The sequence below is a fragment of the Marmota marmota genome, unplaced genomic scaffold (assembly GCF_001458135.2).
Source record: "Marmota marmota marmota unplaced genomic scaffold, marMar, whole genome shotgun sequence".
NCBI classification, from domain to species: Eukaryota; Metazoa; Chordata; class Mammalia; order Rodentia; family Sciuridae; genus Marmota; species Marmota marmota.
Window position 1 is genome coordinate 11,029,103 of NW_025999842.1, and position 25,230 is coordinate 11,054,332.

The 25,230-nt window shown below is 38.2% G+C and overlaps 2 protein-coding genes across 3 annotated transcripts in view; both read right to left on the bottom strand.

Moving 5' to 3' along the window:
* Positions 1-626: 626 nt before the first annotated feature.
* Lyrm2 (LYR motif containing 2) lies at positions 627-2,375 on the bottom strand. The gene is made up of 3 exons (XM_015498167.2): positions 2,249-2,375; positions 1,375-1,515; positions 627-915 (listed from the first exon to the last, which is right to left on the bottom strand). Exons 1-3 carry the CDS (start codon positions 2,291-2,293, stop codon positions 835-837), a joined length of 267 nt encoding a protein of 88 aa, XP_015353653.1. The 5' UTR covers positions 2,294-2,375; the 3' UTR covers positions 627-834.
* The window catches only part of Mdn1 (midasin AAA ATPase 1), a 152,992-nt gene continuing 128,388 nt past the window's right edge, over positions 627-25,230 (bottom strand). The window contains exons 84-104 of one of the 2 annotated variants that reach the window (XM_015499360.2): positions 24,002-24,139; positions 22,588-22,729; positions 21,321-21,493; positions 20,669-20,821; positions 20,022-20,169; positions 17,991-18,316; positions 17,558-17,719; positions 16,440-16,541; positions 15,530-15,749; positions 13,957-14,127; positions 12,555-12,718; positions 11,802-11,891; positions 10,789-10,904; positions 10,070-10,244; positions 9,420-9,493; positions 9,201-9,315; positions 8,425-8,488; positions 7,897-8,039; positions 6,497-7,084; positions 2,249-6,453; positions 627-915 (exon numbers count right to left, since the gene is read on the bottom strand). In XM_015499360.2, coding sequence (XP_015354846.1) covers positions 6,896-7,084; positions 7,897-8,039; positions 8,425-8,488; positions 9,201-9,315; positions 9,420-9,493; positions 10,070-10,244; positions 10,789-10,904; positions 11,802-11,891; positions 12,555-12,718; positions 13,957-14,127; positions 15,530-15,749; positions 16,440-16,541; positions 17,558-17,719; positions 17,991-18,316; positions 20,022-20,169; positions 20,669-20,821; positions 21,321-21,493; positions 22,588-22,729; positions 24,002-24,139 — 2,865 coding nt within the window. In that variant the 3' untranslated portion in view covers positions 627-915; positions 2,249-6,453; positions 6,497-6,895. Of the gene's footprint in view, positions 916-2,248; positions 6,454-6,496; positions 7,085-7,896; positions 8,040-8,424; positions 8,489-9,200; positions 9,316-9,419; positions 9,494-10,069; positions 10,245-10,788; positions 10,905-11,801; positions 11,892-12,554; positions 12,719-13,956; positions 14,128-15,524; positions 15,750-16,439; positions 16,542-17,557; positions 17,720-17,990; positions 18,317-20,021; positions 20,170-20,668; positions 20,822-21,320; positions 21,494-22,587; positions 22,730-24,001; positions 24,140-25,230 lie in introns of those variants that run through there. The other variant, XM_048808075.1, reaches the window with a different exon arrangement.

Consider the following 25,230-nt stretch of genomic DNA (forward strand, 5'->3'; position numbering starts at 1 on the left):
CCCATTCACCAGCTACTTTTCCATCTTACCCATGGCCCTAGGCAGAACAACCTGGACATTTCATATAAACAAATCCGTATGATACAATTTTTTGTGACTGGCTTCTTTAACAATGTTATCAAAGTCCACCCATGTATATTATGAATCAGTCCTTCATTTCTTTTTATTGCCAAATAATATCGTGTATGAAAATACTAAATTTTATATATTAACTGATAAATATTTGTTTTCCTACTTCTTGGCTATCATCATTAGTGCTGCTATGTGCACTCATGTACATATTTCTTATAGGTGCACGGTTTTATTCTCTTGATTATGATCTAGGAGAACTGCTAAATCATATGGTAACTCCATGTTATGGTTTGAGGAGGGGGATGGTCTGTTTTACTAAAGTGGCTGCAGATAGTTTACATTCCCACCTGAAATGTGGGAGTGTTCCAAGTTCTCCACATGTTTGACATCTGTTATTTCCCTTTTTAATTGTAGCTACAGTAGTGGAAATGAAGTGCGCTGTCATTAGGTTTTTGATTTGCACTTTCCTTATGAGTGTGTTGAGCTTATTTTCATGTATTAACTGGCATGTTAGAATGGGGTTTGCTTCTTAAATAACTGCAGACACATCCAGAAACATTTTCAAAACTCAAGTGTATTTTTCAGTCCTGAGGCAATCACTTCAATGTGATTTTCTCTGCTCTCTATAACACAACATTTCTATCTTGATATTTTGCTCAAGTACTGTACATACAGTTTGACTTGGCTTTGAGCTGTCCATTGTTAAGCCTAAGCTCAACAAATTACACGGAGATTTGAAGATCCTTCAGAATAATGCTATAGTTAAGATTTTGCTAAAGCAAGTGTTTTTTCTAACTCCTTTAGCTGCATAGTGCCTTGAGTAATCATCATCCGGATTGCATCCTGTAGAAAAAAGGGAAATCTGATGATCACTTATCCTGGTTAAACAAGGTACAATCTCACCATTTTGTTAAGTTCAAGAACCTATCTATAGTGGTGGGCTGGGAATGTAGTTCAGTGGTGGAGCGTGAGCTTAGCATGCACAAGGCTGTGAGTTGGCACCATACAAAAAGATTCTCCAAATAACAAAACAAAACAAAAAAACCCAAAAAACAGTCATTACTGGGAACTGTTGAATATTAGGAAAATTAAAAGCTATGTGGTACAGCATAAAAACCAGGTGCGCAACTATATAGATACAGATATTTTAAAGTATAATTTGGAAAATTAGTACCACTATAAGCAATGATCAAGATATACCATCTTGGTGACATTTATATTCCAAAATGCCTGCTAAACTTTTAAAAAACTGGTCACTTAATACAAGAGTCTGGGACTGCCCTCACCATGATCTATTCTCACCTCTTCAGTGGCACTTTTGTTTCTTTTGAATTCTTCCCTTGCCCAGTCCTTCAGGTACTTGCGATCAGAATCGTTTGATACTTGCTGAATTGCTCGCAAAATCCTTCTGTAGAGCATGAGAACTTGTTGCCTTCTCATGAACTGTACGTGGGGGGAGAAATGACAATTATGATAGCCAGTTTTACTTTGGCAAACCAGCTGTAACCAGACGATGTCTTTTTAGTTTTCAATTTAAAAAAAATTTTTTTTTTCTTAGTTGCAGATGGGCACAATACCTTTATTTTTATGTGGTGCTGAGGATCGAACCCAGTGCCTCACACGTGCTAGGCAAACGTTCTACCACTAAGCCACAGCCACGACCCCAGGTTCTCAATTTTGAAGATAGCAAAGAAAAACTTTTTAAAATTCTCTATTTTAATTTTATTTTTAAGGAAAACGGCAATAGGTTCACGTGGGTCATTTGTAAAACTTAAGAACCTTTAAAAATCAAGAGTTGACCACCTTTATGGGTATAAAAAGGGTTGCCGGGTACCTAAACTGTAACATTAATAGCACTTTTTCTAAATTTAATGCAGTTGTCCAAATTCTTTCGGAATTTTTTCTTCCCCCTTAATCATGGCTCGGTACTACCAACAGAGCGAGCTTTTCTGCGGTCCCTGAAAAGGAAGCTCCTACCGGTTTGCTCCCTCCCCAACTCTTGGGGAAGCCCCGCCTCCAACCCCTGGGGCCAATCACTGGCGTGCGCGTGCAGCGTCAGAACCGGGCGGACCCGCCCCGGTTGGCCTGAGAGATACTGTAGTCCGGGTGGGGAAAGTAGAAAATCAAGCAGCTCATACCATTACGTGTTGACCTGAGTGAGAGAGAACATCGGTACCTGCTTTAGCGTCAGCGTTGCTGGAGGCAACCGGGAAGCGGCCATCTCAGAAATAGAACGCGTTCCTCTTGGAGTCTCAGTGCGCAGGACGGAAGTGAGGGAATGGTCAGGGGGCGGAGCGAGCTCCGTTTCCTGGGAGACGCTTGTGGATTTGTGTTCCTACCCCGAAAGTCAGGCGTTTGGGAGGGAAGCCCAGGAGTTTGAAGTTTATTAGGTCTGTAGCCTGGGCTAGGTATTTAACCGGTCTTAGTCGAGTTTGCTCATCGTTTGAATAGGGTAATAGTGTTTGTATTACAAGGTGGTTGTAATAACGAAATAAGAATGGTAAGGCATTTGGCACCGTATGCATTTAAGAATTTATCAATGGGGGCTGGGGATATAGCTCAGTTGGTACAGTGCTTGCCTTGCATGCACAAGGCTCTGGGTTTACCCTCAGCAGCAGCAAACTTTTTTCCTCTACTTAAATTTTATTTTTAAGGAAAACGGCAATAAGTTCAGCAACAACGGGCTTCATTAATGGAAGCTAAGGTTTTTGTTTTTTCCTTTGGAAGGGAAGAACATATTTAGTATTTTAGAATGTTACTTATTTAAGCATTTGCATCTTGCAGCTTTTCTCGTTTTCATTGTTTTTTTAAGTTTTTTCCTGTAGTGGTCTTCATCATGATTATTTGTAACAGTGTAACAGGAGTTTTAAATGTTTGTCCCATTGAGATTTTAAGCCGTTTTTTTTTTCTTTGCCTCCTGTCAATAACGAGGAGGAACTGAATATCCTCCTACACTTCAAACTTTTACTCCTAGTTCTTATCCCCATAACACATCCTTAGTTTGTGGCATTTTTGCCATGTTTTCCAAATAGTGAATTAAATAACTGTACAACCAAAAACAACCAGTTAACCCATTTACAGAGCACTCAAGTGAGTCACCTGTTGGAATCCATGAGTTCCCTTTTCCTATCTGTGTGTGGCTATTTCTCCTGGCCTGTTTCCTTTTCTGTGAAGTGTAAAGTGAAATACAGCATCCACCTCAGAGTTGTATCATATGCAATGTTCTAAGAGGCCCTGGCACATACAAGAAGTCTAATCCTTAGCTTAGTTGGCATTGTGAGTGATGCTAATAACCTCATGACCACATTGCAGTGGTATATTTTTCAAATTTTGTCCTAACAGATGAACAGTATAAAAATTTATTACAGATCTGGCTTTTCAAGTACTAGGGCAACTAAATACTCCTAGCCATTTTAGATTTTTTTTTACTGTTTTTTGTGCATGATTTAGGCACATTTATGCTGATTAGGACTTTTATTCTAGTTTTTCATGGTTTATATCCTTAAGCTTTATATCTACACTATTTGTATTTTTATTTCCTTTGAGGCTTGTTTTGTCTCTTCCCATCTGAGACTTTGTAACTATTTTATTAATTCTTGCAAGTACCCTACCACTGAGCCACAATCCCAGCCCCACTAAGCTAGAATTTTAACACCATTTAGTAAATAATTATCTTCCTGGGGCTTTGTGATGCATTTTTGACCATATAGTACATATTTACAGTCTGAGGATCTGTTTAGGCTGTTGTCTTGGACTAGTATGTTTTTTAATTTTTTTTTTTTTGGCATGTTTTGTTATGACGGGACACTGTAATAGATTCTTGTAAGAATCTATTACTGGTGTTCAGTATGACCTTGATGTTTTCTATAATTTCTCTCCAAATCTTCTTTAGGTTCTTGTTTGAATTTTAAAATAGTGTTGCCAGTTAATATGTGAGAACAGACATTTTTACACTCTTCTTTGCTTCCAGAAACATCTTCGAAACAGGTAATACTGTCATAAGCTAGGCACACTGTCTTCAAAGACTTGGAAGTTCATAACATGGAGGTTATTCTTTCTGGAGGAGTTATCTGAGGTAGGTGGTTGTCAGAATGTCAAAGTAGATAAGATTCCAGACAACTCATGGAACACTGGTAGATTGCAAGACCTTTCATTTTCTGTGACTAGGTCAATGGTTGGGCTGCAGAGAGGGAATGAACAGGAGAGTCAGGGAAGAACCTCATAGGTTGTAGTAAGGCACTCCAAGTGTCCTCTTCACAATAGGAAGATCTGAAGGGACTTTACCCAAAAGTAGAAATTTTAGAAAGATCCTTGGTTGTTGTCAGTGAATGAAGTGAAGCAAACAAAGACAAATTTGAGTTATCATTGAAGTAGTCCAGGTTAGAGATTAAGAGCTCAATCTGCAGTGAATTGCATGGGGGAGAGAAATAGGATAGTATAAATATCCAGGAGTTATACTTGACAGATTATTAATTTTGGATTTGGATGGAGATAGAAAGGGAAGTAAAGCCCAAGTACAGACCAAACTCCACATTTGTAAACAGTGGCAGCTGGAGCAGTTAACACAGAAGGGGAATTTTAGAACAGATTTGTGATAGAATCATAGTGACATTTTGAACATGTTGCATTTGAAGAGTTTATCACCCAACTAGAGTTCCAGCAGACATCTGAGTAAGTCATGGTGATGATTCCATTATTGCCTAGTGACATGATAGCTGTCTTAGTTGGTTCTTTAACATGGAATGTACTTACGCAATGAAAATGACTAGTGCTGCATTTCTCAGAATGTATTCCTGTCATTAAGTGAACCACAATGTTAATTAAGTATACCAGAGTAGCCTTGTTGGACCCCTGGATAGAAACCTGTGCAGGCCTTTTGCTTAGATAATGGTTGAGTTATAGGAGTGGCAAAGTGTCTTTAGATTATTAAGAGCATATAGAGCATTTGTGTTCTAATTCCTCAAATGTCAGAATTTGCCTTTTTGGTCAAGGAGACTGGGCATTTGGGGATGGAAAGTAGGAGAAGGAAGAGGGAGTAGCAGGGCACAAATAGTATCCCTGTCAGCAGTCATGTGGTAGTTTCATTTGTCGTCACTCCTGTAAGTCCTAATAGTAGCCCAGACTCTTAATGCCTTGCTCATGAATCTATCAGGCTTCTAATCCTGGGTCCACAACCCTTATACCTCATCAGTTTGCGATATTGCTCTTTCCCCATGTATTGAAAATAGCATTCTTGGGGACCTGATACCAGAATTCCTTCTGTCCCAGGGCCAAGAGCTCATTTTGAGCACAGCAGTGGGGGAGCTGTATCTTACACCTACTGATTAAAGGTAAATATAACAGTGCAGCTGTCTTTCCCTATCAGACCCAACTGGGAATATTAAACTTCCTGTCCCATAGAGGGCTTTGGCCAGTGAAGTATGAGTGGAAGAGGTGTGTGTGTCCTTATGAAGCAGAATCTTTGAGTCAGTGTGTGGTTCTGCCAACTCACCCATAGACATGGGAGTAAAATTGTGGGATCATGTTAACGTGGTATAAATGTGCTCAGCAGACAAGACCAGTCCTCCAGCACGTATTTTGAATTTGTCTGTCATATTCCACTGATCACAAATTAGGCCAGGGATGATGGTATACATCTGTAGTACCAGTGACTTGGGCAGGAGAATGCCAAGTTCAAGGCCAATCAGCTTAAGTTGCTTCATTTTTAAGACAAGGGTTTCACTAAGCAGGGCTGAGGTTATAGCTAGGTCAGTGATGAATCCTTGGGTTCAATCCACAGGAATGTGTGTGGGGAATCACAATATATCTCAACAATGTTGTATTATTTTAATAACTTTCAGAATATAAACTGCATAGCTTTCGAGAATAAAAAATGATATAACTTGATACATGCTTTAGGACATTTGGTTAAACAACAAGCAATCTGTGTTTAATGACCACCACCTATAAGGGTGGCAGACTTCACAGTGTAACTTAAAGACATGGAGAGAGATGATTATGTCATAGCATGTTGCCTACAAAAGAACATTAAATAGAATACAGCTCACAGTTTCAAGTATTCAAACATTACTGCTTTCTGGCCAAAGAAAAACCAATGGTGTATTTTAACGGGGGGGAAAAAAAGTAGATGTAGCTGCTTAATTCTGTGGACACCGCATTTCTTTTCCAGAATGAGACTGGCTCAGTCTAGCTTGAAAGCAGTGGAAGGAATGATTCTTCTCCTAAACTATTAAGGGAAAAAATAAATTACTATAACAAATAGAACTATGGCACTGAGAGAATGAAATCAAGGGAAAATTATCTTTGTTATTGCATAGTCTCCCGAAGCAGCAAATGTGAGGACACTGAAAAGCCACTTCATTTTTACTTATATGTCGATTACTTGGGCTTCCGTAATGTATAGTCTTTCTGAAAACGCGTATACCGTGGGCTTCCTACCTTCTAAGAGGAGTTCTTTGTGCATTTTCTTACCATGTTTATTGTGCGGTCAGGCTCTGCATAAAACTGTATGCATCTCAGCCACATGACAGCATCTCAAGAAATGTTTCTGCAAGGGGAAAACAGGTAGCTGGATCCAGGGAGGGTATAGCCTCCTTAGTTATGAGACGGGAGCCCTGCGGCTTATGTTTGTTCCTTCTCTGTCCCAGGTTTATTAAGGAGATTTCATATATGTTTTGTAGCCGTTGGGTGGATTTTAAAAATCAAAACAATGTATTTTAGAGGGATAATTTCAGAAACAGTTATCCAAAAGGGAGCATCAGGTAAGATTTGCAATATTCTGACCATGATTCAAACAGTTTCGCTTTGGACAGCTTTTTCTGTTCTAAGGGTGATCAGAGGCAGTCACCAACTCAAACCACTGTCTGAGGGCATCACTGAGTGTCTCAGGAAGAGCATTCACATCTCGAAGGATGATATAGAATGGGAAAGGGAACTCTTCCATGTATGATCGGATTTCAGGCATCTCTCCAGGTCCTTTAAATATTGGTACTTTAATGTCCAAGATAGAATCCTGTCAAGACATTTGAAACGAAAAGTAATAAATCAGCATCCTTGGATAGCTCTTCTGTTGACGATTTTTAGAACTACTCTCAAGGGTGAGATAGTGTCAATCTCCCAGAAAGAAATCTAAAAAAGGAGGAAGGGGTAAACAAAGTATGCTTTCCTTATAATGATATCTCCATTCTCTACTTGGTAAAGATTTAATGGGAATTATTCCAAGGCTTTAATGTGACAGTGTTTACCCTAGGGAAGAGCACACAAAGGTTGCCCTCAATTTCAAGTTGATCATAGCCCATTATCAAGGCTGTTGTATACGAGGGCAGTTCTGAACCAGAGGATGGAGTCATATTTAAGACAGTTTTAAAAATACACAAGAAAATATCTTGAAAGCTACCTTCAAAATGCTACAGTTTTAGACCAAAGAACATATTCATCAATATGTAGATAAGCATACCAGTAATCCCAGCTTTTAGGACATCTTTAACAACTTAGCAAGGAGGACCAGGTTTTTACAGTTCTGACATTACCCCTCTACAGTCATTTCTCTTGAGAACCTTGCATTTCAGGGTGCCCAGTGTTCTCCCTTTGGTTCTTTCAGTTCCTATGTAATAGAAACCTGGCTAACTCCAGAGACAAAAGCTGCACTAGATTCTATGTATAACTTTCACTGTCAGGAAGAATAATTTAAAAAACAAAGGTACACAGAATGCTGTGAATGCCAGGAATTCTCAATATGATGGAGTGACCCAAGCCATATTTCAGATAAAGGAATTCCTTTCAAACTGTTCTCTCTAAAAAATGAGGCTTTCAGTAGTTACTCACCCGAGAACTGGGATTGTCCAACACAACAAAAATGATAAAGATGTTAGCATTCTGGGCAGCCTGAACTGCTGCCAAGACCCTTTCTTTGCCCTCAAGAAAAAGACCTCGTCCATCAGAGACTATTAGGAGAAGTTGTGCAGTTTCTGTAGAACACGAGAAGAAAGAGAATAAAAATCATTTTAAACAACTTCCTACCATAATTATTCCATGTACTATTAAAACCAAACATCTGAGTGAATCCCGAGCACAAATAAAAGGGGCCTTTGATTAGATCATTTACTTAGGAAGACAAGATATACTGAGCTGCTTTTAGTATGACTAAATTTCCCAGTGGTATTTAAGAGAATGTCAAATTTAGAATATCTCCCATTGTAGAACAACACATTAAAATTAAAGTCCATGTTAATAAGGATGACAATGCTGAGTAGGCCACTAGAAGAGTGTGCCCAAATCACCTTTAAAAGATGGTGACAAGTACAGTGAGATAAAAACAGAAAAGTCTTTTTGTTAACAAAGAATGCAGCTCACCTGGACTGATGTTTTGTGAGAGTTGCTGAGCAGCTGCAAACATGTTGGCTACAGACTCTAGAAACTAAACCAGACATAAAAGAATCAGCAATTGCCCTGCATGCCCAAGCATCTGGGTTTAAATCTTAGTGCCTCTAAAAGAAAACTACTTAACCTCCCTTTCATTGTTAGACAACATTGAAGTAATTATCAGATAATGATCCTAGGCCCAAAAGGCAATCAAATTGTCCCTTCTAGCCACCTAAAGGACAGATGAACCTTGTGTGGCCTGGCATTCAAGTATAAGCAAGATGTGCATGCATCACTGGTGAGTCTCTCCACTAGTGTTCTGGGAAGACACCCAAAGGGAAGTCAATAATATGAATGCCCCGCCACCCCCACAAAAAGAGCCGAACAGAAATATTACCCCTGTGTTTTGTCATTCTGAGCAAATCACTGGCTTTATCTCATTTCTTCTTTAGGCTAAATGAGAGAGTGAATAGGCCTTGACCCACTGGACAGGGTACAGAATGATAAGTTTATTTTTGTAAAATGTTCCAAACTACCCAAAAAATGGGGAACTGATAAACCAGTGGTGCTGAACTGAGTAAAAGAAGTCATACCTTGGTTTATGTCAAGGAAGGTTCTATTCTAGTGGTACAGACTGAAATTTAGGATTATTTTGTATTGTCAATTTTACCTATCCTGAATGTTAATTGGGGGAAGGGAGCTCCTAAAAATTATGCACCTCCAATATCAGCTTAAGAATAACTATGTGAAAGACTTCAGCCACATACCTGAGCAATCTTGGTTTTCTTTTGTTGGAATTTGCATAGCCGTAGAATCTGGGACCCGGAGTAATCACTGAACTGCTCATGGAATGGGTGTAATAGCTTTACCGTCTCTCCAAAACTTGGGGGAGAAAAACCCAAATACAGTGGGAGTTATTTTGTCATGTGATCAAAATGACAAGGTTATGAAAAGGGTTTTCCAATGGGATTAAAAGGCAACCTTACCTGCACACGGCAATCTGACCCACTTCCAGAAGCGTTAGAGCACTTCCAATCACAGCCAATGATTCAAATGCAAGCTGTGAAATAAGTAAAGGGCTTAGAATAAGAAATCCTCTAAACTAGTGCCTCTAACCTTTTCTTCCATCAAGATTTCCATGTTTATAACAAAACCTGAGGCTTTGGTGGCCTTAGGCCCTCCTTGGTTCCACAAATGCTGAAACCCAGAGTACGTTACACTGGTAGAAATGGTCTGTTCTAGATATCATCTAATAAAAGTACTTTTGTGAAACATGATCCATAAATTGATTTTTTTTTCCTGCGCGGGGGGGTGGGGGTGTGTGCTATGGAATCTTTATGGGTAGTAAAATCAGCAGTAAACTAATATACAGACTTAATAGCTTCAGATACTTTTATGTTGTACATAGTCTGGGAGAGTAGCTTAATAGTAAATTATTGCATTTTATGGAAAATAAAGTCAAGTTTACTTGCTCTGTAGCCAGACAACAGGGTTAAGAAACAAGGAATCAAAATATTTGCGACATCCTGAAATTTCCCTTCTGAACTCTCAATATAGTCATCACATTCTTTTTGCTATTTGGGTAACCCACTGAATGTGGTTTGGTGTAAAACTGTCATGTATTTCTCTTCCTTACCTGTTTGGTGTGATTGTCTACCATACTAGAAGAGTCATCAATAGCTAAACAAATCTGATACTGGCGTTTACTGGGCTTGGTCCTTCGGAGCCAAATCTTGTCTTTCCGAAACTGACTGGCAATGTATGGAATGACCTTCCGCATGTTCAGTCGCTTTCCTGTTCGATAGTCTCCTCTATGAAATTTATCCGAACAGCAGGGCAAAGACTAGTTAACAAGTGCTTTTCACTCAGAATTTTCTTTTAAGAACAAAAATCACGGTAATCCCTTAAAACCAATAGTTACCTGGCACAATGAGGCATTACTGTAAATTAAGAACTAATGAACAGTGACTACTGACTACCAGCTAGGAATGCTGGTCATGTATGTGATAATTAGGTCCTTCTAAAAAAGCTAAGATAGGAAAAAAAAAAGTTTATACGGAATACAAAGTATTGGTTTCTTCCTTTTCTTTGGACACATCTAGGTGAGTAACAAAACCAAAGGCTCAGCCCGTTTTCCATCCAAAGTAATGGGAAAGAAAAATTGCCTTCATACCAAACATCACAGAAATCCTGTGGCAGAGATCACAAAAGCAAACAGGGTAAGGAGCACCAGGCTGGTTCCTATACAGCAAAAGTGGCAGCCTATGATCCAAAACCATAAATGGTTTGGTGCTGAGTGCAGAACTACTGACACCCTCATCTTTTCAGGCATCACGAAGATTTGTGAAGACTTACTTCAATTTGGCTGCCTGAGTAGGTTCTAATATGAGACGAAGTTGCTCACATAACTGTTGTGAAAGAGGTGTAGTCAAGATCAGATAATTCTGCCACATCTCAGCTGCAGCCATCTCCTGGGATAATGACAACAAATATAAGTTACCCATTGACTATCAGAGCCAACCAAGTCATAGCATGATGAAGCTAAGTGATGGGAAGGTTCATGCAAGCTGATTCCTAACAGAAGCACTTTAAGGCTTCCCCCAGCCAGTTGTTATTTATAGTTTAAAAATGTTGTCTTTCCCCAGCCACCAAAAATATGACTCACAGTTCCAGGTGAGAAAGAATGAAACAAGGAATTCATGACCAAATCAATGCCTTATTCATATCTGTAACCCTTTATACAAGGAGGCAGATGTCAATGAGTAATTCTGTTCTAGCAGATCTAGCCACTTATTCATGGGTTCTCAGAGCCATGTTCCAAAGTAAAAGTGACAAATAAGTGCAAATCCCTCAGGTAACACACTCAGCAGTGCATTATTTCCTGCACACAAATGTGGTATTATGATAATAAATATTAAAATATATACACATACTGAAATTTAGGATACAAAGTTACTAAAAATGATACTCCTGGTTAATACACAGAGCTAGCAATGATCTCAGAATGTGCCTATTCTCAGAATGGCACAGCATAGACTTTTGCCTAGCTTTCAACCACTGTTACATCTACTACAGACCCATTAACAGAAGTTAAAAGATTCTGTTTTAATAATACTACAGATGTAGTAGCAAAGTTCCAGAAAGCAATGAATAGACCTAGACTTTACAAATGTAGGCTGAGGCAGAAAGATCATGAGTTCAAAGCTAGCCTCAGCAATGGTGAGGCACTAAGCAACTCAGTGAGACCCTGTCTCTAAATAAAATACAAAATGGGGATGAGGTTCAGTGGTCGAATGCCCCCGAGTTCAATCCCTGGTACCCCCTACAAAAAAAGTACAAAGAAAATGAAACAAACCCCAGTGGCTTACTTCTCCTGGGTTTCCAGATTCCTGTGGCTCCCATGTTTCTAGTTGTCTTTCCATCTCCTGTCTTAGCTGATTAACATCTTTTATAAGGGGCTAAAAGGAAAAAACAAAGAATAAGAGAAATAGTAGGAACCACCACCTTATCACTGGCTGCCTTCCTCCCTGTTTTAAGAACTCAATGCATACAGTCAAATGCCTGAGACTCAAAACCTAAACAAACTTAAGGGCACGATGAGAGGATGCTAGATTCTTTTAGAGAACATGGATAAAGGAAATGTTCAACATTTGTAAATCCACCACAGCCAAACAGAAACCAAATACTCTTTAACTCATCAATAATAAAAATGGTCTTTAAGATAATCTGTCATTAAGCCAAACTGTTAGGGGGGAAAAACTCAAAGGGGTCTTTCTAAATATAGGTGATAAGTCAAACATTCTTGTTACTTAACCATTATGAACTGCTACTTGTCCTGAAGATTCCTTACTCAAAGATGATAAGTAAAGTGGGAATGTGGAGCCAAGGCTAAGAACCAGACCCACCATCATGGACAAGTCAGGGCACTGTGACCCTGGGATTAACTGTTGAAATAGTATCGTCTGTTTATTAGGGAACACTCCTCACACCAATAGTATTCCTAAAAAAATTTTTAAGGACATGAACCAGATGTTCCACAAAGCTCTAAAGACAAAGATTTAAATGCAACTTAAAATTATTTTGACAATTACTAAAGCAGCAACTGGTCAGAGTTTTAGTACCTGGAAAATTATATCCATAAGAAACTGATGGGCTGTATGAATGGTTGAATCTTGGCTTTTCTCTGGTTTCTCATTCTCTCTCTCCTTGTAGGATCTGTCTATCCTGGAGTCTTGGTGTTCCTCTGTTTTAACAGTTTGAGCGTCTACTTCCATTTCATCAGGGCCTATTTTAATGTAAGGAATAGTTTTATTTATCATATTAGCATAAAGCTTGAGCCTGCTCTGTTACCTATCAATAAATCAAACCTCATTTATTCACTCAATATTTCCAAATATTCTTGCATTTTGAGACAGCCACTGCCAAATTCTTACTAATTTTTCCTCTCCCCACTCTACTGTTGAAGTCAGCTATTCTTTACAGAGTAAACAGTAGAAACTGTAGTTTACCTTAACAACCTTATTAAAAAAAAAATGATTCTTTAAACCTTGTGTGTTATTAAAAATTGAAGCAAGGATTGGGGTATAGCTCAATGGTAGACTGCTTGCCTAGCACATATGAAGCCCTGTGCTCAATCCAATCAATAAAAACCTAAAATAAAATCATTTTTCCCCATCTTATAGATGAGGAAATTGAGGCAAAGACAAAACTAAAAATATACCTCAATCCATAGTAAAATTATGGATTTGAATCCAGGCATCTAATTGCAAACGCTTGTTTTTCCCACTGTCATGTAATGGCAGGGTAGTGTACAGTGTCGAACACCATCATAAGGCCAGGAATGAAGCATCATAAAAAGCTTTTGAATTTGGCAGCTTCTTTAGAATTTGTATTTATTCCATTGTTGATAAAATTAAGTTGATGCATCTGTTGTCTTTTTAAAACAAACTATCTGGTAACAAAGCTTGGTTACTTTTACTATTTTATGATAATACATACTTCAACATAATTGAAAAAATTTCTATAATAATATACTTAATTATCACAACTGTGTTAAATACACCATTCTGTTTTCTTTTATATATTTTAAAAAGACCAACAGAATTTTGTTAAACTTTGGGGTCTCTTTTTTGGGTGGGGAGAGTGGGCACTGGGGATTGTAACTCAGGTGCGTTTTACCTTCAGCTACAACCCCTTTTTTCTTTTTTAAGTTTGAATCAATCTCATTAAGTTGTCAAGGCTGGCTTTAAATATGTAATCCTCCTACCTCAGCCCTCCAAGGTGCTGGGATCACAGGTATGCACTACTGCACCTGGGTTGGGGTCTCTTTTGAAAGATGGTATCCTGCTACTCCACCCTTCTACCTTTCTGCCCTAAACAAAATATAGTAAAATAACTATAGGCAAGTCTAGTCCATGGATGAATAACTTGAAACAGAAAAGACGAGCCTAGACTGCAGTCTGAGAGAACTGATTTCTCCAAGTCAGAGAGCTTAGAAAGGGTGTGGTCACCAGCAATTCTCACTAGAAACTGTTGTGGTTCCCGACTTGACTTCCTCTGGCTTCAGCTGTTCCATGTCTGCTGTTCGGAGTTCCTCCTGTTTCTCTGTATCCATGAGGGCATCTTCTATTTCCTCCTCTTGCTGATCTTTGCCAGAGTCTTCTGCAAACTGCTGCTGCTCCTTGCTAGCCACGTCTGTCAATAGCATGCATGTAAACATAGAAAGCTTAGGTTTTTGCATAATGAAGTACAAACAAATAGGCTATGGATTCTATCACTTATAGCTTCCAAAATTCTAATGCTGGTTCTGTCACTGACCAACTATGCGGCTTGGACACTTGTTTTTGCCTAAGATTTATTACTGACCTATTGATAGAGCTGCCTGTCACCTATCTTCCATACAATTATACATGTGACCACAGCAACAGGGTATCTTAACTTGGTTTTGACTACTATCACCAGTAAACAAACCTGAATAAAGTTTGAGCGCATGTTAGGCCAACTAAAGGAAATATACCATTACAAACTTATAGGCATATAAACTGCAGTTTATTAAGAGTTGGTTAAAAGTATAAAAGGGGGCACAAAGACCAACATGGGAATCTCAGCACTGTAATCTTGGTCACTTCCTTTTAATTCTTTAGTTCAGTGCTCTTGTCTCTCTCTACACAACATCCTAGCTCATAAGATTATTTGAGGAATTCCATGATCATACAGCAGAGGCTTAGAAAACCCTTTTGACACAAAGCAAAAGCTTGTTTTTTTTTTTTTAAAGTGGGGACAGACTTCTGAACAGCTTAGCTGGGCCCTCTTGGGCCCAAGTTTTACAATAGTGTTCCCTTCTCCAGGCTGTGACTAGACTAGGGCAGGAATCTATTCTCTGTCTGCTGTGTGCCATCTCTAAGTCATTTACAGTTGTAAATTCACAAAGATCCACAGTGGGGTCTTGCCCTATTAGGGGCAGAGACCTTAATAGGTCTCCCTAATAGGCAGTGTCTCACTGCCCAAGGTATGGGAGGAACCTGCCTAAATTGCAGCATATGGTAGGAACTGGACCAAATATATAGTTTTCTATAATCATTCTTCTTTCTGTTCAAGTAAATAAAGTGTAGACAGAGTAAAAAGTTATCTACCACAGTCATTTTTGCACTACCCTCATGGGCAGGTATTATCCATACTAGTTTATTTATCAGGGATACAACGATGAAAAGTCACCAAGACATCAGAATGACAGATATTCTCTGCTGAAATCTCCCTGCTGTCCTTTTCACTTCATAGAGAAAACACATATCATAAGTTCATAGGTCCTGCCATTGCAGGAACCTACCCCAAAATTTCCAGAACTAAGAAACCCTGAAATCAGTGTAGATAAGGATGTGACTGTAAGTGTAGTTAGAAGGCTTACATTACACCTAGAAACCTTGATCATTATAACACCTTGGTACCAAAACCAAATTATTTCTATATTAGAGAAAATCTTATTCTGTATTTATTAGAACTTGTTTAAAAAGTTATTTCTTCTCCCTCTTCATTTGTTTGGCAGAAACACAGTCAGAGAGAGCTCAGAGAAAAAGGATAAATCCTTCCTTTACCGTACCATACGTCTGTGCATCGTATGTGTCATGTCCTTGTTTAATGTGCTCATATGCGTATGCGTCTGCGTCTTCTGCATGGGGCTGAGGTTGGGGCTGGGGCTGGGCTGCCTCCTGTTCAGCCTGGCTGTCGTTATCCACGGTTCTCAGCCTTTTATGCACATGCTCATTGTGATCACCCATGGAGCGTTCGTTGTCAGCCTGCCCAGGTTTCCTCTTAAAACTCTGTGGGAAGAGAAAATTCATCAGAACCTTGTCTGTTGACAAAAAGACTCAAAATAACCATAATGTCCATCCATAGGTAAATTAGGTATAGCTATAACAGCAATGGGATTCAATTTATGTATTAAAAAGAACAGGACTTCTATATACTTATACAGAACAATCTAATGTACTCTCTATCTGAAAAAAAAGTCAAGGAAGAAAAGAAACATGTACATATATGCATACTTCTGTATGCATGTTACATGTGAAGGTATCTTTTGAAAACAGCCAACTGGTTGTATTAATTTGCTCTGGGAAGGGTTGCTTGGGGACAGGATAGCATGTAGATTTTTTTTAAGGGACTAGTTTTGATATAATAATTTCTCAGACATAAATTTTACCCCATTTAGAAAAAATGCAAAAAAACTATGGAGAGTGAAATGAAGTGGGGCTGGTTGGTTCTGGAAAGTAGCACACAGCACTGAGCTTAGGCGGATTAGTATCAATGGACTAGGAGTGCAAGAAAGGAACCCCAGTGATGATATCCCACTGAGAAAACCCCACAGTCCTGGTGTGCTCACCTAGACTACCATCATGTCTGGTTGGAAAGCAGAGACTGGGGAAGGTGGCTTTTTAAAAAAATGATTGCATTTAGAGCATCTTTTTCTGTATTCAGCCTTAACCTAAATTTAGTTAAAGGCAGACAGAGACCTGTGTGTTTTTCCTGGTATGTTTCTGGGAGGCCAGCCGGGCAAGGAAGTTGGATTCATGACCTTGTGCCTGGTTTGCATCTGCGGCTCCATTCCCATGTTCCTAGGAAATCCACAGAAGAATGAGATGGAGGAAATTATTATGAGCACTGGTTATCATGTTGCACTGAGCACAATTCTCTTACCATGATGCTCCTTTGTCAGCTTGTCACCTGTGCCTACCTGGCTGCTCCAGAACTCACCCATAACTAAGGCCCAGACTGTGGGTAGAAACAAGAGTGTTGAGACCAGAGCTATGTTACCCTCTTAGGTTCCTTTGCTTCTCAAGGCTGATTAGTTCCTTGTGTACAGGAAGAACACAAGCAAAATGTCTTACTCCTAGGCAGGACAGATTAGGCCTCAGTTAGAAACCAGGCTTCATCACCCACCAGCTATGCACCATTGAGGTTATTAATTAACTTCAGAGGCTTATTTTCCTCAAATATAAAATGTAGAAAATGGGACAACATCATCTATCTCATAGGGCTATTAAGAGGACTTGCTGAAATATTGAAAATGCTTACCATCTAATGGGTGATTAATGAATAATGGTAGGTAGATGTAAAAAGTAAAAATTGCTGCTGTTATTGGTGAGAAAACTGGGGCTCAATGAGGCTAACAAACAAGTCCTTTGATGTTTAATGTCCTATCCATAGTGGGCCAGCAGAATGAACTGTGGCCATATTAGAACATATCACCACCACGCAAGGAATGAAGAAGTGCTTTGCTTTTTAAATTGAAATGTTTAGAAGCTGAGTGAACAGCAAGAAAAAATACCATTAGAGGCAATATTAAGGAATAATTTCAACCTTTCCTTCCCTGGGAGCTTTCTGAAAAACAAAATGAACCTGATCTTAATGAGACATATCATTTAATCACAGCCTATAGCAAATATTCTGAGTTTTTTCCTGACAGACATTTATAAAAATAGGTATACAGTCATTTTCTCCAAAAATAGGAAATGATCTTTTAGATGTCAGCAAAATAAAACAACAGAAAACCATACATAAACCAACTACTGCTACTGATCCCTAATTTCAGAGAGGGGAGGAAACTGGATAAAGCAGAAAAACCTCTCACCTCTTTCCCCTGCTCCTTTTCAGGTGCAACCCCAGCCAGCTCCACGGCCTGTGCACTCTGTATGTTCTCCATAGCAGTCTGCCCACAGGAAGTATGCTCTTTCCTCTCCAATGCCTCTGGCAACTGCTCCTCTGTGTCAGATTTCTCCTCTTCTTCCGAATTCTGCAGAGAAATCAAACACAGTATTAAATGTGCTGGGAGAACGTGAGGTAGAAGCCTGTGCAGCACGCAGGCTCCCCACTGCTTGCTGTGGAGAGAGACTAAGAAGAGGGGAATGATCAGAGAGTTTTCAAACAGAAGTTTAAAAATCCTTGGCAGTACCACCTGATAATGAAGAAGTATCCTAAAAGAGATGCTTGTGGGAAAATAAAGTGTTTTCTCCTCCTCATTATTATTACTTCTTACATAAGAAAATGCACACAACCCATAATACCTGCGGCTGGAGACCTTGGTCAACAGGGCTGCCATTATCTCCACCTTCCTCAGTGGCTTCCCTGTCTTCTTCCTCCAGAAGTGGCTGTGGCTGCTCCTCTGAGTTTTCTTCAGGATGTTCGGCAGCACCTTTGTCTTGGTCATCAGCTTCTGTATCCATCTCCTCCTCCTCTCCCACCTTGTCATCTTCACTGGGGCCTTCCTCAGGCTTGGGTTGATTTTCATCATCATTCTGGTCAGTCTCAGTGTCTTCATTCATCTCTTCAGCTTCATGACTTGCTTCTTCCATATCCATAGGTTTTTCTTTGATCTCCAAAGGATTCTCTTCTAAAGAGATTTAAAAAAATTAACACAGAATTGTGATAACTTATGATTTCTCAATTTGGGAGGTAGTTCTGCAAATGTTTTATCATTATTCTCAAAGATTCGCAAGCTATAGCCCATTGCCAAATGTGGCCTCTACATGTTTGTTTCTGCTTTTTGAGGTACTGGGGATTGAACCTAAAGACCCTCTACTACTGAGCAACACCCCCAGGTGTTTGAGACAGGGTGTTGCTAAATTGCTGAGGCTGGCCTCAAACTTGTGACCTTTTGCCTCAGCCTCCTGAGTCATGTGGGATTATAAGTGTGCACCACCATACCCAGCTCTGACATTTCTGTCAGTCAAGTTTTGCTGAAACATACCCATATCCATTTTCTTACATATGTGTTTGCTCCATTCACTGTCTGCTGCCTATGACTGCTTTTATAATGCAGTAGTGAGTATTTTCAACAGAGTGCTTATCTGATAGTTTACAGAAAAAGTTTCTATACTATATGCTCATATCACATACAATGGTTTTGGTGGTGCTTTTCATTAAAAATAATCAATCCACTTAAAACAAACAAATAATCAATCAAAAAGAACCCTATAAAACCAAAAACCCATAAACTGATAAAACCCAAAATAGAAAAATTTTAACCCAAACACATAAAATTACAGCTTGATGCTTAATTATCATTGTGGATGTCATTCTTTCACACATAGAAAATACAACTTACCTTCAAATGGAAACAATTTTATTTGACAGCTTTTTACTAAAAGAGCTTTTGTATGTTTTGGATACTTTATCAGTTATTTTATTTAGTAAATAATTTTTTAAGATAATTGCTCCCTAATTCATAAATAATAGCCCAAATGAGCTTGTATATTTTAAGCTTATTACACTCTTAGTGGATTTTAATCTTTATTTAATGCTTGCTTGGTTTTTGACTCCTGGATTGAAGTCAGATTCCAAAATTAATTTTTTACATAATGGTACCTCTTATTCATTCTTTTCTAACTAGCAATTTTTGTTCCAATATGATACACACATACACACACATGCAAATTTTTTCCCTAAGTACATAACTCATTCAAATTAGAGTGGAAGCTAACTTGCATCTTTCTGTCTGGCTAATTAGAATGAATAGGGACCCTCTATTATGGGGGTACCTCCTACAAAGTGCTTTTAACTAATACCAGACAGTACACCCTAGAGGAGGCAGTAAGGTTAAAAAATTGGCAAGGGAGACACTAGATTACTGTCATGTGATTTTCTTTAGATTATTTAGTCTTATTCCATATTATAATGACCTCATATTTTAGAATAAACACATGACAGTCAATAACACCATCATATCCCTCAAAGAACTATAACTGGGTTACATGAGAGGTCTGGGTATAACGAGACTGCAGAATGTTTACATCCACTCACAAGATGGCAACATGGTAATGTCTTTGGAGAGAGAGTAATGTGTGTGGCAAAGCACCCCCAGGGTGCAGTATTACCAAAATAAGACAAGAAATAATAGCAGCAAAATCTGTTGGTTTATGAACTGTAGGTCTACTACATGAGAAATACTACAAAGAAAAAAGTCAATAATTTTCTCATTGGGACTGAGCTGATCAAACAGTACTTATCAACAGGCTGTGACACTTGGCTAGCTCTCTGAAATCAATTATTGCTGTCAATGACAATGATTTCCAACTGGCTTTGCAGGAAAGACGCACCTTCTGCTTCCTCATTGTCTGTGTCTTCACTACCATTCTTGTCTTCACTGTCAAGATTCAAGTCATCTGGAAGGTCCAGAGCCTCAGGTTCTGGCAGCTTTTCCTGATTGCCATGGTAAGGGTCCACTTCATTTTCATCATATTCTCTCTTTGAGCAATAAAAAGAGAGGAAAAAAGGACTAAAAAACAGTAATGCACATAAAATTAGCTCTATTTATACTACACCATGAGAATAATACAATGTCTTTCCTTCCCTATAATTATTAGCATACTTTAGTATTTTAATATTTTTAGACCATTCATGTTAGAATTTAAAATTTCACCTTCTGTTAGGATCTCTAAGGATAATAGGCCCTGTGTTACTCAATCTCAAAACAGAAACTTGTGAGAAGAAATAAGAATTACAGGTTTTAGCTTCCAAACTACAGCATGAACCCAAACAGCATATAGACGGCCTTGTCAGTAACCAACTATTAGTATTTTGTGTCCTGCTAAGAGCCTTTGTTGTACATTTCTTTAACGCAGCAAGGGGAGAGCAATTAATGAATAGGAAAAACTGTCATAAAATACTCCCAAGAACGTTGTAGTGCTCTGAGGGGCCTTGGTCTTAAAGTCAGGGGAACAGAGCAATTTCAAATCCTTTTTACCTCATCTATTTGTTCATTAATTTTATCTTGGCCTTGTCCCTCCTCATTGGATTCTGCTTCTTCCTTTTCTTCTTTCTTATTTTTCTGTTTTTTATCTTTGTTCAAATTCCCAGCATCCAAGTTGTCATCTTTAGCAACAAGTTCAGAGTCTTCCTAAATATCAAAAGAAGAAAAAAATCCAAATCATCATACTCAATCCAAGAAACTGCTTTTACATGGTTGAATTCTCCCCAATGTAGCCTTTAGATATGACTAATTTCCACCCCACAGATCATAATCTGGAGAAGAATCCAATCTTTCCAGATAGCAGCAAGAATACTAGTGTGTCAATGGTGGGTATAATAATTAGATGCATCACACTCTGCACTACAGTGTTATATGCAGCCCTATAATTCCCCTAAACTGGGGGCTGGAAAAATTCAGTGGAAGATAGGAGAATCAGCTTAGAGGATCTGCACCGATCTTCTTTATTTCCCTCCTCCATAACACAAGATGACTTGGGTCAAGCTCTAAATACAATATGTTAAGAGGAAAAAAAAGTAAAAGAGGATGGAAGAAAGAGAAAATGAAAAGAAAAAGCACGGAGTGGCAGGTGTTGGGAAGAGCACCTCTTCTTGGCCTAAGGACTTTGGGATGCAGGAATCTTAATTACCTCATCCATTCCTGGTCCTGTTTCTTCAGTTTTATTGTCTTCTTCCTCCTCATCTTCTTCCTCCTCATCACCCCAAAGCCTCTCATCAAGTTTGTCAGCTTCCTCACCATTGAGATCGCCCATCTGTTTATCCAGGTCTCCGCCCTCACTATCTGACTTTTCATCATCCTCTTCTGAAAGGGAAGGCACTGAGCTTAGTTAGGCAGATCTCTAACGTGGTCCTATGTGTGTAAGAGCATAGGACCACTTCTGGGCAATGGTCCCGTGTAGGACTTAACTTCCTGTTCCTCCAGAATATTCTACTTCAGATCTACTCAAGTAGTTTATTTTGCAAACTGTGTGGAGAAATAATGTATAAATAAATAGTAAAAGTGGTGGAATTAATGTCTGATTCTGGTGTGGGGATATATAACTTTAATGGGCTTTAGTTTCCTATCTTTGAAATAATGATTTCCAAGGATCCTCTCCCATCTCCAATATACTGCACTTCTATGATTTTGTCCAACATCAAAAATCAGGCCTAGATCAGTTAATTAAAATGTTCTTGCCTCTTTGTCTTTGCTCAAGGTCTGCTTTGCCAAAAATTATACTCCACAGGCAAGCATAAACTTCTACTCTAAGGTCAGCATTTATTTTTATAAGATTTTATTTAGAATAAGATAATTACATTTCAAATTAACATTAGATGAAAATTTAGGGTAAGAAATGAATTGTGGTGTAAACATATGGCAGATGATAAGAACTCATATTCTCAATTTTTAATGACAAGGGAAATGTTCATAAATGTTTAAAAAAGGCTATAGATCTGTAAATGCTCTTGTGTGTGCATAGATATGCCATAAATGGAAAGAAATACACCAGAATTTATTAAATGGCTTGGATAGTGGGCCTAAGGGGTATTTTTTCTTTCCTAAATTTTCATTCCAAACTACTTTTTTTTTTTAACTAGGGGGAAAAGGTTCTTTTTTTTTAAAACTATCCAGAATAATTTGCGTTAACTGCCAAGTTGTTAAGAGACATCTCCTTAGTCTCTTGGGTTTCCCTCTAGGGAAGTACTGAGCACATGAGGCAGGCAGGATCTTAGTTCACTCAAGAGATGAAGGATCTGCTAATTTGATGGCACATGCAGGTGCTGAGGTTTTCATCTGCAGTTATGCAGAATAACAAACTTGTCTCAAACAATTATAATAGGCATCTTACTGAGAACATGTATTCCTGGATAAAATTGTTTTCAAAAACAAGAATGCAGTGACAGTTCATTTCAAACCTTGTTCTTCAAGCTCTCCATCATGTATTTTCCCCTCAAAGTCTTCTGACATTTCAATGGCATTATCCTCGCCCTTAATATCAGATTTTGAGTTGGGATCTTCTTTATCATTTTCTTGACCATTCTGAAATGAATCTTCCACCTGTATCAAAAAGCATTATAGATGGGCTGGGGTTGTGGCTCAGTGGCAGAGCACTTGCCTTGCACATGTGAGGCAATGGGTCTGCGATCCTCAGCACCACATAAAAATAAAGATATTGTGTCCATGCACAATTATAAAAAAGTCTTAAAAAAGCATTATAGAAACTATAAATGTCGTAACTTTACTAATGTAAAGTTTATATTCTTTAGTTCTAGAATATAAATGCCCAGGTTAATGGTGTACTCTTATCTCTGGGGAGAGAGAGAGAAGAAAGGAAAAAAAAAAAAAAAAAAAAACCTGAGAGGTAGACACATACAATAATTTGTAAGTTTTATATTTCATTGGAAAAAAAAAAAAAAAAAAAAAGATATTTTAGAGGAGTACTGGTGATTGAACCCAGGGCTTCACACATGAGAGGCAAGTGCTCTAACATGAACTACATCCGATGAACTAAAATAATTTCTATTGCTGCATTATAATTCTACATATTAGTGGGATTCATTGATATACATGCAGATAACGTAATTTTGTACCCAGTACCTTCCCTTTACTTTCCTTCCTCTCTCCCTATTTGTTTTTCATTTCTGAAGTTAATTTTCACTTTACTGCTTGTGATCAGAAAATGTCGAATTTTGTTCAGATTTTCTTTTGTAAGATACAAAAAGTATTATTTATCTAAATCTTTTATATTTGTCATCTGATCTCTGAAAGAGTGCCCCAATGTGAATATAATTTCATTCACTTTTCCTTAATTTACACATTCCTATGTAATTTAAGATTTTGAACAAAAAGATTTATGATTGTTATCTCTTTCACTAGTAGGTTGATATTTAATTGTCCCTTTTTGAAATGCAAAAGTAATAAAATCTCAATTCTAAACATGTCTTTAAGACATATGAGAAAGCCTATTAGTGAGCTTCGGTATTATTATTTAAAGTAATTATCACTTAAAACAGCCAAACTTTTTATCCTTAAAAGTACAACTACCAAAAAAATACTCTGTAGAAATCATTAGCAAATACTACTACTCCACTTAAAATAAAATTGTAAAGTCATGCCCTTCAGAGTTATAGCTATCACCAATGACTGAGTTGCAAAAGTGCTTTCTATAACTTTCAGGTTTTTAATTTATACTTATCACCTAAGTGCCAATATCCATAAGTATCAGTCTGAAAACCAATAACTTAGTAAAAATCATTATATATGTATGACTTGAGAGAGGAAGTCACCTTCTGTAATCTGTCCACATATTTCATGCATGAGAATACATACCTGTTCCTCATTTTCTATCTGGTCACTCACATCCTTCATGCCTTCACCTTCTCCAATTCCACCTCCCTCATAGTCATGGAATTTAGCTGTTCCTTCTCCTGCTGGATCTTCCATAAATTCTGCGGGCAGGCAAAATCCCTTAGGAAAAAATGGAGTGAATAGTTAGGCACAAAAACAATTTAAGAGTGTTTCCAGTCCTGCCAAAGGAAAAAAAAAATTAAATGTTTAATTCTTTTTCTAGCTCAGTTATCTTAAACCGGATGGAAGTATAGTAGACTTTTGTAATTCTTTCTCCCCTGGTGATAATAGTTACTATGTAATTTTAGTTTGACATCAGATTTATACAACACTTTGACTTTGTACAGGCCTTTGGCATGTGATAATATATTACTTTGCCAAAACAAAATTTTGAATGAAACATACTAGGAACATATTATTTAGAAGCAAGTCACTGAGCCAGCACAGACAGGGATCTGGAAAGAACAACACAGTCAGGTTCGGTAACAATCTTGAAGAGTCAACAAAACTGTTTCATATCCAAAAATAGCTTGAAAAACTATCAGCCTGTGGGACAGAAGTAAAACGGAAAAGTAGTAATGGCTCTGACATTTTAATTTTTAAGAGAAAATACATGCTATCAAGATATTTATAAGTCTGAGGATGAAAATGTACTAAAAAGTAAACTGCCAACTAGTAGTGAATTAAGATCTAAGATCAATGAACCCTGATTTTTGACTTGGTTATGCAGAAATGGCTTTCTGTGCACCTAAATCTACTACTGAAGCATTAACCTACTTTCAAGTTCCCTCAGCACTACTCAGAGGATCTGAATACAATTTGGACATTAAAAGAAAAGGCTAACTCATGTCTCAGAAAATTAATAAGAAAATACATTTTTATTAACTTATTTAAGTTTCCCATTGAGCTAAGTTGTTTTGAAAGAGGTATGTTCAAATGTAGGGAGAAAGAGGGACCTCACAAGAAGGTAATTCAAATATCCTCCTGAGGGCATACATCACTACAGTAGCTCCATCTGGGACAGTCCCTGGGCTTCTGACATGTTGGTGGCATCAGAATTTTCCCATGCCCAGGGCCCTACCCCAAAGTACATAGGTCTGTCATGACAGTCATTCTAGAGTCTGTCAGATAAGAGCAACAGTATAAATGGACAAATGTAGCTGATCCTGTCTCAAAGCACCCTTCCTACACCTACTATCCTGCCACTATTT